A 13,265-nucleotide genomic window follows, 5' to 3' on the forward strand; every position below is an offset into this window, starting at 1 on the left:
CATGTTGTATCATCTTTTCCACCAAAACCAGTAATAAAACAGTGATGTTCAATTGCTATTTTGCACATAACAGTATTTGGCCAGTGGAGTAGTCTAGAAACATTGAAAGAGTTTTTTTTACTCATCCCTTTATTCTTCAGATGGCTAGTTTCTACCCACTTTCTTATAATCTCATTTTTATTGATCTCAAGTAGGTTTCGATTTTTTCAAATATTCAAAACTGAATGACATTAGATTCCCATCTCACAAAAAAATAAAAAATAAATAAAAAAATAAAAAAAATAAAAAGATATTCGGTACCCTAAAAACATAAGGGCTGCAAATATAACTTGTGAGATTTTTCCCCATAGTAATCTCTCAAATATTTATGAGTAAAAGTAAATATGTACAAAATATGTGGATAGAAACCTCATGTTTCAGATTTTACGCACTGGATCCATAAATCACCAGTTACCCCAAGACAAAACCTGACCAATATCTAACCATCCACAAACATTCTTAGAAGCAGTGATAAAATTATTCATTTAAAAAAAAGATGAGACTAAACAAATAGGCTTTTTGTTTTTATTTGTTTTTATAAACAAAATCAATGTGGTCTTCTACTTGCCAGGGAGGATGATTCCATCATACTAAAAGACACAAAGAAAAACGTTATTAACACAACGAGAATAGCTTTACATCCCCCAACTGTATTGTGTTAGACCAAACCTGGGCATTGTACGGCCCTTTGATTGACTCTGACCGGCCCGTGTAACGTTAATTGGAAATTACAAAATAAACATATTTTCTTATTTTACCTGATGCATGGACTGAAGCTGCATTGCTTTTATTTTGAAGTTGATTTTTATTTACGTACATGATGACGCAAAACGTATATTGAGGCATGGGCGTGATTTGATCGTTGTCACTAAGTCACAAGACGACTTTAACCCTCAGAAATGTCTGCTCATGCTAAAAAAAGAAAGGTAGATGCCGAATGCAGAGTTTTCAACAAAAATTGGACTGCTAAGTATTTATTTACTGAAGTGAGAGGTAAAGCCGTGTGTTTAGTTTGCGGGGAGCAGATCGCCGTGTTTAAGGACTACAATTTGAGTCGGCATTACGAGACGAAACACGGGGAGAAATACAAGAACGTGACTGATGCTGAAAGGGCGCGGACATCGGAAGCTTTGCTAGCTAAACTGCAAAAGCAGCAAGGCTTTTTTACCAAGCTTCACACATCCAGGGATGCAGCAACCAAGACCAGCTTTGTGATTTTTAATTGTATTGTGGTTATTTTTATTGGCATGTTTAGCGTGTTTTTATGATGCTGTTTTAGTGATTAATTGCCTTTCCCATTGTTTTGTGAAATTGGCTTGAATAAATTACATTTTTTGGAAGGCAACCTCATGTTTTCATTGCTTAATTATAACATATACTCTTACCAGCTTGTCAAAACAATGCTATTTACTGCTTTTTACAAAGAAGTACAGTTAATATTATGCAGAATTGAGATCAGCTTTTTGGCCGGCCCTCCACAATATTTTCTGTTTCTCATGTGGCCCCATGGAAAAAATAATTGCCCACCCCTGTGTTAGACGATATATGCAGTAGTGTACAATTGTGTAATGACATGATCATGTTTCCTTGCATGACTACATGAATACAGACTCATACACACCTTCTGTTGGAACCAACGCATGGCCTCCTCTTTGCGGATGCGATGCTTGAAGCCAATGCGGCCTCTTTTCCTCTTCTTGTCAGCAATGCTGAAACCAGGTCTGCCCAGAACCTGCAATCAGTGAAGGAACAATGTCCATTAACACACGCTACAAGAGTCTAGCTGCACAATACCACAGCCTACCAGCCAACCCAGTACTGAACCATGAATATAAGCCCATAACACTGGTGTACAATACTGTTTTTTCAAAGACAAATCCTTGTGGTAAGCTCAAATATGAGAGACAGTATGCCACACAAATCTTAAGGTTACATGTGATCAGTTTTATGGTTAATACTGTCTAAAAGTCAAATACTTAATTGTGGTTTATGCCCTAAAAAACTTCCCCTCTAATATCCATTCCATTGTTCCACTGTTAAACACCACAGTACTAGGGCTGCACAATACTAAGAAACCTTCAATATCACACTAGGGAGCATAAGTGACAAAACTCATTTTATTTCATAACCTTTTGAAATGTGTCCATTTCTAAATGTTCCTTTTGTGTCAAACAGCAAAAAGCTGTAAATGTTGAAAACTTATTTAAATCTAAAGGCAAGTGTGGTCACAGCAGTTCAGCACTGCAGTGCTTCTAAAAAGCTTTGTGAATCTCTCTACACTCCTCTCAGCTTTGTGTATTTACTACACCCTTCCATCCCTCCAAAGCTCTGTTCTGAGGGCAGCAGTTGCCTAATGGTTAGAGAAGATTGCTAGTGCAAAACCTGGAGGCGTTGGAAGTGTAACAGCAGCACTGTCCCAAGCCTTGAGTAAGGTGCCTAACCCCTAAATGCTCCTGGGGCACTGAGAAAGGATTGCTGTCACTGCCATAAAGGAGTTAAATACAGATGTTGTACAATGACAAATAATTGCACATTAGTGGCTACAGAGATCTTTTTCTCCATTTCTCCGTAAGACAACATCCAAGTAAATGCAACGCTAGCACCATACATACTATACTCCACGTAAAAGCACAAGTTCTTTGATGTGACAATGTGCACATCACGATGATGATGCTAAAATAATATTGTGCAGCCCTACACAATACCAAGCAAATATACTCACCACGTAGAAGTCCAAGCCGTAGATGCCAATGCTGGGGTCGTACTTGATACCAAGATCGATGTGCTCCTGGATACCAAAGCCAAAGTTTCCACTGTCAGAGAAGTTGTTCTTCCTCAACTCGTATTCTCGCACCTGGATCCAGAAGATCATTAAGGAGCACAGATTAACAATGCCATACAAACATAAAAGACAGCAAAAAAATAAATAAATAAAATAAAACATGCTCTATCGAGAAGAATATATGTTCAAGTATGCCAGTACACAATTAGCAGGTGGAGCAGGTCTAAGTCTACCCTTGAACCAAAGAAGGCATTTTCCCAATATTTTACAAAACTGGACTTTAATTTATGGCATAAGTGTTCTTTTTTATAAGCGTAATATCTGCAAATGTATGTACACAGAATTAATAAAGCAAGTAACATGAACACCACTTAAGTTTATTACTCCAAAAAATGAAATTAAAACTTTCTCCACTTCAACCGCTAAAAACCTCCACTTTGTGGAGTCCAAATATTACATGCTACACAACATCATGTATTGCGTAATTTTGTGAATAACTTCTCAAATTACATTTTTATCTATGATTTTACTGACATTTGATCCATTTACTGTACCCATGTACAAAAATATTTTGTTTTTGGAAGTCTGGAAGTAAAGGTCAGAGTGCAGGAAGCACAAAATATTCTCACCAACAAAAGAGCGGACTGCCGTAAACTTTTGGGAACCGGTGACAGTAAATAAAGATTCCAATGTTTTAAAAGTGACGACAATTACACTGTAGGGTGCTGCTGGACAGTGTTAACCCATAAGCCAACATCTAGGCTTCTTAGTAACTGAAGGCATCCAACTTTACACATCAGTTAGAGAAAATTCTCAACACAGAACTGTCAACAATCTCACCTTCAGTCCCTTCTCGAGAATCTCCTCAGCCTTAGCACCTCGAACAGTGCAGTGGACTGCAATTTTTTCATTCCTACGAATGCCAAATGATCGAACAGTGTAGCGGGCTGAAAAAACAATGAAGATGATTCATTTAACATGTTTGATGCAGTTAAAAAGTGACATTTAATGAAATATCAACCACAACCCACAGTGTTGTGATGCAACACAAGAATGTTACCTTTGGAGAATACGGGAGTCTGGCCTGTGAGCTGTTCCAGCACTTTGGCGGCACGGGTCAACCTGTCACCACTCTCGCCCACGCAGATATTCAGGCACAGTTTGCGGATGCGCAACTCCCTCATGGGATTTTCCTTCTTCTCTCCTTGGTCCTGGAAAAAGAAATACCACCTTAATACGTGACTGAAAGAGCAGCCTATTGCATAAATGGTTTTCTTCATCAAACTAGAACATTGGAAGGTTTCTATATCCCAGTTCTTCACACACCTGTGTAATCCCCTTAAAACTGCATGAACATAGTGAAAGAAAATAATAATGTGCATAACAAGACCAACACTGTTCCTAATTAAAATTGGAAGTGTTGCTGTTTCAAAATAAGCATCTCACAATAGCATAGCCTTTTAGAAATACAACTCCAGCTTAACTCCATTATTCAGAGAGGACTGAAATTCTATCTGAAATTAGTGATTAGTGTGTAGTCCAGCTGTTTCTCTGTTGTGTATTGTTAAATGGTCAGGACCAACCACTGAGCAAATAATATCTGCGTAGTAGATACTTTTGGTTGGACTATTCTCAGTTCTGCGGTGACCCTCAAGTGTCCAAAAACTGAAGCAGCACTGCTGTGTCTGATCCAATCCTACCCATGCCACACTTCATTAGCACAATAGCAATGCTTTTAAAATGGCCCACCACACAAACCATACACACTTCTTGGTAGTCCTGACCACCGTAGAATAGGGTGGAAGTCGGCAAACAAAATAGACAGAAACAGAGTAGTTAAAGTCTGTAATTGCAGTGCTCAGTGAATTAAACGTGGTAACAATTTCATGGTTGATCAGTGTGTATACATACGCTCCCACTGGTTAGTCCAATATTACAGTAACTCTCACCTATAAGCGATGTATTACTAAGGCAGGTAGACTAGTTTACCACACAAACATTTACTTCAATGATTTCTTACAATTATGGGTTTTGGAAAAAAAATAAACCAGACAGCTGTTATCTTTTGTTATTAAACTATTGATGTAAGATCCGTGTCACCCGAATTTTTTTTTAAAAAGTAGGTAAGTGTGTAACATTGGTGCAGGCATATTTAGAGATCGCTGTAACAGAATTTAACATTAAGATTTTTGCTGGAGGACAACTTTGTAATAAATATTACAATCCGAGTAAAAGAAAGAGTCAGCGCGAGTCTCCGAGGCATGTCCGGACATTTCCCCTCGCTCCAAGAGCACCGCGCTACGAAAGCTTCTCTAAAGTTCAACATTTAGAGACCGAAGGCACACGTGGGGAAAACAACCGTATTCACTGAACGAAATCAACTTCACGCAGAGCTGCGCTATTTCAAAACCAGGTTACAACCGCGCTCCCTTCTTTCCGAGGTCAGAAACGCATCATTTCAAGACCAGGATTTTTACTCAATTATCTGCCATCATCAACCAGCATTCCTCACAAATATAAACACGACTCTTCACCTCACACAACGCGTTATCAACAGCCATCAATTCCTCACTTAATTCTCAGGCAGAAAAGCAGATGTTTAAAGATTTTTGTCGCCTATCATTCTGAACTCTGCAGCGTCGGCACTCACCGCCATGTTTGATCACTAGAAGAGGACGAGCCGCTTCCGGCGAACTCTATTTATATGTCTGTGTTCACTCCAAACAGAGACGGAGAGGAACCGCTCTTTGGCTTTGTCGTTCCAACATTTCAGCTGTGCAGGAGCTTTGTGAAATTCATTAAAAAATCTCTCGTTTTATGTACACTTGGTTTATGAAATGCCACATATTCTAGGTCAATGATTTCTATAAACTGTGCTTGATAGTCAAAGTATAAAAATGTGTGTAGTGTGCAGTCACCAGGAATGGGATTGGGAATTAATTGTAAAGTTTCATCCTAAATTTGTTCCTAAAATCCCACCTTCAGTGAAAATATATTTTTCCTTATTTACTGTGTTGTTGTTTTTTTATGCTAAATTACATAATGTATAAACTACAGCAACTTGGCTGCAATTGGTTTTGATACCACAGCATTCCAAGGAGTCTCAAATACAGGATTCAGACAGCCCTGGTTTTTGGCTTCATAAACCTAAAGAAGCAATCCTATCAGATTGGAAGGTGAGCTGCAAGTGGTCTGTAAAGGATCATTAGAAACAGCGTCAATTTCTAAAAAAATGTATTTATTTTTGCATATTGCATTCTGAAAAAAGGCAAATATTAGCATTTCTAAGACATATTTTACCCTTGAAAATAATTTTTAAATGCCATCCCTGGTGCACAAAGAGTGTTTGGGGGTTGAGTACCTTGTTCAAGAGCACTTCAGGTACACACCAAATACATAATCTGCTTGTTCTTGTTCATTAAGTCCTTGTTAGAACATTTAATTAAGAACATGTAGTATGACTGTGTCTCAATCTCCACTGCATTGATCACGCAATAGAATGAATTAGTAATTAATTAATTAATTCATTATCTATAACTGCTTATCCAGTTCAGGGTCATGGTGGGTCCAGAGCCTACCTGGAATCATTGGGTGCCAGTTCATCACAGGGCAACACACACACTCACACATTAACACCTACGGACACTTTTGAGTCACCAATCCACCTAACAATGTGTGTTTTTGGACTGTGGGAGGAAACCGGAGCACCCAGAGGAAACCCATGCGGACACGGGGAGAACACACCAACTCCTCACAGGCAGTCACCCGGAACGGGAATCGAACCCACAACCTCCAGGTCCCTGGAGCTGTGTGACTGCGACACTAGTATATAAATAGATAGATAGATAGATAGATAGATAGATAGATAGATAGATTAGTGTTGCAGTCACTCAGCTACTGGCACCTGGGGTTGAGGGTTTGAGCTCGCTACGTGAGACTGACTGAGAGAAGTTTGGTGTATTCTCCGTGTCCACATGGGTGCTCCAGTTTCCTCCAAAGGTTCAAAGACACACATTGGTAGGTAGATTGATAGATATGTGAGTGAATGTGTGAGTGTTTGTCACCCTGCAAAGGACTGGCACACCCTGTCAGGCAACATTTCTGATTTAATTCTGGGTTGTTGTTTTTTTGTGTGTGTGTGAATACATGTAGTGTGATTCTATTGTGATCACCACACACAGGAGCATGATCAGAAACACACTTCAAAAAAAATTCAGTATCAAAACATACTATCAAGAAATGTATTTTTGATGTCTGTAATTTTAAATACATGTTGCCCTGATTAAAGAACGTTTTTCATACCTAAAATAACACTCATTTGTGTTGTTAGGTAGACTTAATTAATGTCACATAAAGGTTATAATGGCACTTTATAAATAAAAATGGCTAAACAAATTGAGGTGGTGGGGAAAACAACAAATAAATGGTTATGGTTTAATATTGATTTTATTTAATAATGTTTAAAAGCAATTTTTCAAACATGTATTAGCTTTAAAAATAAAATAATAAAAAACATCATGTTTTTTAATCAAATGTTACATGTTTCATGGAATGAAAGCTTATTTATGTAAATTACTTAAAGAGTAGAGCAGGCAACAACTAGAAAATGTGGCAACAACAACAATAATAATAAGCAACCAAATGAATATACTGTTTGAAATTCACAAAAATTGTTTATAACCAGGGTGGCATGGTGCCGCAGCCGGTAGTGTCGCAGTCACACAGCTCCAGGGACCTGGAGGTTCCACTCTGGGTGACTGTCTGTGAGGAGTTGGTGTGTTCTCCCCGTGTCCGCGTGGGTTTCCTCCCACAGTCCAAAAACACACATTGGTAGGTGGATTGGCGACTCAAACTTGTCCGTAGGTGTGAGTGTGTGAGTGAATGTGTGTGTGTGTCTGTGTTGCCCTGTGAAGGACTGGCGCCCCCTCCAGGGTGTATTCCTGCCTTGCACCCAATTATTCCAGGTAGGCTTTGGACCCACCGCGACCCTGAACTGGATAAGTGGTTACTGAATAATGAATCAATGAATGAAAATGTTTATAACCAACAAAAATAAGTATTCCTATCAATTACTAGGAAAGTAATGTAGAGTAAATATGACTGTAAAATCTATGCATAAAGTACACATCCTATGGCCAAAAACACAAAAATGCATGTCAAGGTCAGATAAGTTTTGGTACAAGAGTTTGTTTGATCAGTGACACTTTTATGTTGTTGGGCAGCAAGAGCATCTGTGGAGATTTCTAACTCTGGAGGGGCAGGGGTATAGCAGAGTGCAGGGGCAGATCTTTGCACCTGTAGCAAAGGAAGACCATTTTCCCGCTGGTTCTGCAAGGCATTGGCCAGAAACTGGAGTGAGCGAGCGGGGAAGGCAGTTCGACTGAAGAGATTGTATTTGGGTACAAAGAAGTGTGGAAGTGAGCCAAGCCGTACAGCTTTCTCAAATTCTCCCAAAAGCTTAATAAAGCAGTCAGACAGCTGCCCAGGTGTCCAGAGAGTATCTTCACATCTGGCAGACAGGGTGTGGAAGAAGGCAGTTTTCCCATGGTAGGAACAGAGAGGTTCAAGTTCTTTGGGATAGGTCTTCTTCAAGCCCTCAAACAGACACTTGAGCAGCCGCAAACACAGTTTTCTAAAAATAAAATATGGACAAAATCACAATCAGGTATACAGGGGCATGGAATTGTTGGGGACTTTAATACAAATAATCCACCTTTAAACACTGTAAAAATCTTTTACCATTGCTATATTTAGACAAGAGCATTTTTGTAACTATTTGTCAAGCACAAATTGTTTATGCCAGTAAGGTCAGGAAAATTTCAACAATAACCTTCCTTTTGTAGCAGAACACTAGCAACACTATATATTTGATAAGTACAACAGAAATGTCATGTCACTCATCAGCAAAAAAACCTCAATCCTGACTCTGAGTTTGGAACAGCAAGTGAAATACTGACATCACACACAAACTCTGGTTGAAATGTGCACCTGTTTTCAGGATGAATGGGCTCGAATTTTTCCAGAAAGTCACAAGATTGCCAGAAAAATTGGGTCATAAGGAACTGAGGTAATAATAAGTTACATGACAAGATTGATGCTGTTATTAACCCTAAGATCAACAGAGGGATTTTTTTTTTCAATGTTTATTCTTACCTGCAACATTCGTTTTCTTTACTCTCACAGCACGTCTTCTTGTTTCCGTGGAACCTAATTATTTCTTTTTCAATATGAGAGAATGATATTCTCCAGCTTTCTGTGAAGAAGAATATACATATTTACATTTGCTACCCTACAGCTGTTGTGTTTTATGATGGGCTGATATTTCAGGCCTCAAAATCGACATAGGCTTACCTTTTTCAGCATCTTTGAGGTTCCTTGCTTTTGGTCTTTTTGGGACAAAATAAACAGGTTGGCTAACAAACCTGCGGCGAGCATTCTTCCCAAGCCATTTGTCCACTGGTGGTCCAGCTCGTGCAGCTTCTGGCCAGCCTTGTGGCACCTCTAGGGCAGGTACAATATCTACAGACAGTATTTCTGTCTTTTTGTCTTTGTCCATGAATGCCAAAGTCACAGCAGGAGAATTTATTTTCTTCCTGCACACCATCCAGCGACCTTCTCCAGCAGACACTAAAACAAAAACAAAGTGTCATTAATGCTAGGCACAATAGCACCCCGTGTGGAGCAGTCCCTAAATGTGAGTGAGTATGTAAGAAAGATTCCTATGCTTTAGTGAGTGAGTGAGTTACAAGTCAGTTCCATGAGGTGTGTCCCAGATAAGGTCTTGTCCACAACTTTGATTTTTCTATGCAGGAAAAACAGAGCTTTGGGCGTCAAGCATTAAGAGTATGCGCCATTGTCATTTGTCTGATGTCAGAGTGTACACCACTGGCACTTTTGTTTACATAAGTTAATTATGTGCATGGCAAATGCAACCAAAACAGTGCTAGGTTGTTTTAGGCTTCTGATTGGCTAACATGTCTATGGCTTGAAACATACCTTTCACTCTTCTGTCCCTATAATCTGCATGCTGATTCTAAAGTTATCAGTATTGCTTCAACCTGGACTGTTTCTTGCAATGTGTAAAATACTGGAAAGCCAATAACAATAGAGATGCAATTTGCATATGAAATACACAGTAATTTAAACATTAAATGTTCCTGGATGATTGTGAATGTAGAATAATGTATTAAAGGTCAAGATAGGACTGTTGTAAATATTTTAAATGGCATCAAAATCTACACATTGTTGCTGAACAAATGAAAAATAAATGCTAAATGGTGTCATGTTACAACATCATTGAGATTATATTCATACAAAATGCAAATGAAACCCAGATCATTGAAATGTGACCTTATTGGGGAAAAAAATAAAGTTTTTTCTTGCTGAGAGTGTTTAATGTGACATACACTCTGAGTTTTGCCTGATTTTATACACGTTGGAATAATAAACGTCTAAACAATAAAAGTAAAAAAAAGCAAACCTTGGTAGGTGCTGACAAATTTTTTAATTAATTGGTGTATCTCCTTCATTAATTTAGAGGCTGAGATGGTGAGTTCATCTTCTAAGAGGAAGTGACGTATCTCAGAGCGTGTAGGACGAAAGAGGGCAATAGTGTAGAAAAGCCCTTTGTGTTCCTCCAGTTCTGTCCACTTAATCCGTGGGATTTTAAGCTTCAGCATTATGTCAAACTCATTTGGTTTAGTGATCTGTTGGGAGGAAAAATATATATAGGTTTAGCTTTCCAAAGCAGGATCAAAGCTTATCTTAAAATAAAATCAACCCAGGAGTCATTTGTCACTGAAATTCAGTCCACATATAGGCCTAATCAGTGTCTGAAACTAGCATTCACAAAGTGATTATCACATTTTAATGCTGAATGCTTTAATTAACTGAAGCAGAACAGTGGGAATCTTTAGCTGTGACAGTTTTCATTGAAGCTGTTAGGCTTAGAATATAAACTTAATGCTAGAACATGTTTGATATTATTTGGCTGATGAATACTAAAGTTTCAACAATATTAATCTTGCTAATATTGAGGTTTACCTTCACCAATTCATAGTAGCTCCCTGTATTGAGCTGAGAGATGTCTCTAAAGAAAGGCTGGTCCGTGTTGTCCTTCATGAACTTCTGTAATTCCTTCACCAGATCATTAACCACCTTCACTGCAAGCTGTCGGTCAACCTGCCGCAGGCGTAAGTCTCTACCCTGCTGCCTGATCCACCGGTCAAGCTTAGGGGAGATGGGCAACTCCCCTACTGCGATTTGTTCAGCCCCACCATAATATTAAAAGAGAGAAAACTAAGTGAACACTTAAAATGAGGCAATACTGTGGCACTGGCAAACAAAATATTTGCTGCTATTGCCTTTCATCAAAATACAAACATCACTTCAGATAAAATATATATATATAAAAAAAAGACTTTCAACGATCTTTTATTAAAAGCAGTAAAAATATATCAATTTTTAATCTTATGAATTATATCAATGGTTGTTGAGTTTATTTATTTATTTTATTTATGTTTATAAATAGGGCGGCTCGGTGGCGCAGCAGGTAGTGTCACACAGCTCCAGGGGCCTGGAGGTTGTGGGTTCGATTCCCGCTCCGGGTGACTGTCTGTGAGGAGTTGGTGTGTTCTCCCCGTGTCCGTGTGGGTTTCCTCCGGGTGCTCTGGTTTCCTCCCACAGTCCAAAAACACACGTTGCAGGTGGATTGGCGACTCGAAAGTGTCCGTAGGTATGAGTGTGTGTGTCTGTGTTACCCTGTGAAGGACTGGCGTCCCCTCCAGGGTGTGTTCCCACCTTGCGCCCAATGATTCCAGGTAGGCTCTGGACCCCCCGCGACCCTAAATTGGATAAGCGGTTACAGATAATGGATGGATGGATGTTTATAAATATGCACTCATTTAAACTTGATACCTAAAACACCTCCCTTTAAATAAAGCTAAATAATCATTTGTGTACTAAGGACACATATTTGTTCACGTAATCAATATTTTATACTTTGTAGATTTGTATATTTTATTTTTAAAATATTATCCTTTATACTGGTAATAATCTGGATGGTCTATTTTTTCTCTGACTTGAAGAAAACCACGTCCATTTTCATAAACATTGTGAAAGTTTGTCTTGACAGACCATACTTACACAATACAGTCCTAACTTGCAATAATGGATGCAATGATTTTTACAGTGTTTATTTATAACTGTTATTCCGACATTTTTTGAGAGGGTGGGTTTCTGTCGTGTGTTGAGTTCTATACATTTGTTATGTGCCTTTGCTATTGGAAACATGTTACCACAACAAATATCTTGAGCACGTACCCTGGCCGTGAACCTTTAAAGCATAAAGGTGCGATGCTGAATTGTCCTTCACTAAAGACGTCACATAATGTTGGGACTGTTAAAAACAATCCGTTTTGCTTTTCATGAAACTTGCCAAAGTTTCATTAAAGAATCAGATCGCTGATCAGATACAATTTCACCACCAGCTCACCTTCACATCTGTTCTTCTCCGCGTCTCCATGTTCTGCCGGAGAGTCAGGAGCTTCAACGCTGTCGGCCTTTAATTTCTTCTCAGGCGAGTTTTTCATCCTCTTTGAGGTTCAATCACAGGTAGCAATGTCAAGACATAATTCAAAAACACACGTAAGAAAGGGAAATGCCTGGTTTCATACATTACCCATAATAATACCATACCAACCATGTATCTTCTCGGGTGCGTGCGTGTCCCTGTTGTAGTGTTTCCTTCGTAATGACCAGTAACCTGCACACAGATATTGACTCGTCTAGTTCCACCCTGCAGAGTTTTAATACGCCAAAAACGAAACCTTTCAGGCAGGAACACCGGAAATGATGACGCTTTCATCGATAATAAATCGTGTTGAAAGAACCGCTGTCTTGCATAACCATTTCTTAAAATGTTAAGTTTCAGTGGAAGCAGGTGACATCATTCACAAAATATACAACTGCTACAGCCATTGTGAGCCAGTGTGAATGAAGGTCTATTGTGTAGGTCTATAATGAAGGTCATTATACAAGGTCTATAATGATGGTGAGTTTAAATGAAAGATGTAAATATAAGTTTCATTATTTCACATTCGTTCATCTTCTTTACCCACTTCATGATCAGATTTACAGTGAGACCAGCACCTTCTTCTTAATCATTGGGTGTGTGGCTACCTACTGTGCTCGACCAGGTGTGTAGCATTGGCTGTAATGTTACTGTGCTGCTCACATATTTCACATCTTTCTTCTAATTCCAGCAAAACCTGTCCAGAGCTGTTTAAAACAAGATGTTATCCTGCCATGTAAAATGTAGGTTCAAGGAGTGTTACCAATCCTTTGGTTTTACATATAACCAAACTTTAAAGCAGCCTGAAGCAGTGTGCAATAAATGCATACATAATTTGATGAATCAAACCAGTACTTCCAGAAAAAAATAACA

General features: G+C 38.8%; 2 protein-coding genes across 3 annotated transcripts; both read right to left on the reverse strand.

Moving 5' to 3' along the window:
- Positions 1-550: 550 nt before the first annotated feature.
- rpl11 (ribosomal protein L11) lies at positions 551-5,397 on the reverse strand. The gene is made up of 6 exons (XM_066674961.1): positions 5,356-5,397; positions 3,882-4,032; positions 3,662-3,768; positions 2,762-2,893; positions 1,661-1,771; positions 551-629 (listed from the first exon to the last, which is right to left on the reverse strand). The coding sequence occupies exons 1-6, from the start codon at positions 5,380-5,382 to the stop codon at positions 600-602; spliced, it is 558 nt and encodes a 185-aa protein (XP_066531058.1). The 5' UTR covers positions 5,383-5,397; the 3' UTR covers positions 551-599.
- A 1,949-nt stretch (positions 5,398-7,346) lies between these two features.
- Positions 7,347-12,577, reverse strand: LOC136699902 (cyclic GMP-AMP synthase). 2 transcript variants are annotated; one of them, XM_066674960.1, is made up of 7 exons: positions 12,522-12,577; positions 12,315-12,414; positions 10,865-11,073; positions 10,302-10,527; positions 9,173-9,448; positions 8,975-9,074; positions 7,347-8,453 (listed from the first exon to the last, which is right to left on the reverse strand). In XM_066674960.1, exons 1-7 carry the CDS (start codon positions 12,522-12,524, stop codon positions 7,931-7,933), a joined length of 1,437 nt encoding a protein of 478 aa, XP_066531057.1. In that variant the 5' UTR covers positions 12,525-12,577; the 3' UTR covers positions 7,347-7,930. The 2 variants fall into 2 exon arrangements, with proteins under 2 accessions (XP_066531057.1, XP_066531056.1); XM_066674959.1 differs by having other exon boundaries at positions 10,865-11,076.
- Between the last annotated feature and the right edge of the window lie 688 nt (positions 12,578-13,265).

Source organism: Hoplias malabaricus, chromosome 6 (genome assembly GCF_029633855.1).
Source record: "Hoplias malabaricus isolate fHopMal1 chromosome 6, fHopMal1.hap1, whole genome shotgun sequence".
Taxonomy (NCBI): domain Eukaryota; kingdom Metazoa; phylum Chordata; class Actinopteri; order Characiformes; family Erythrinidae; genus Hoplias; species Hoplias malabaricus.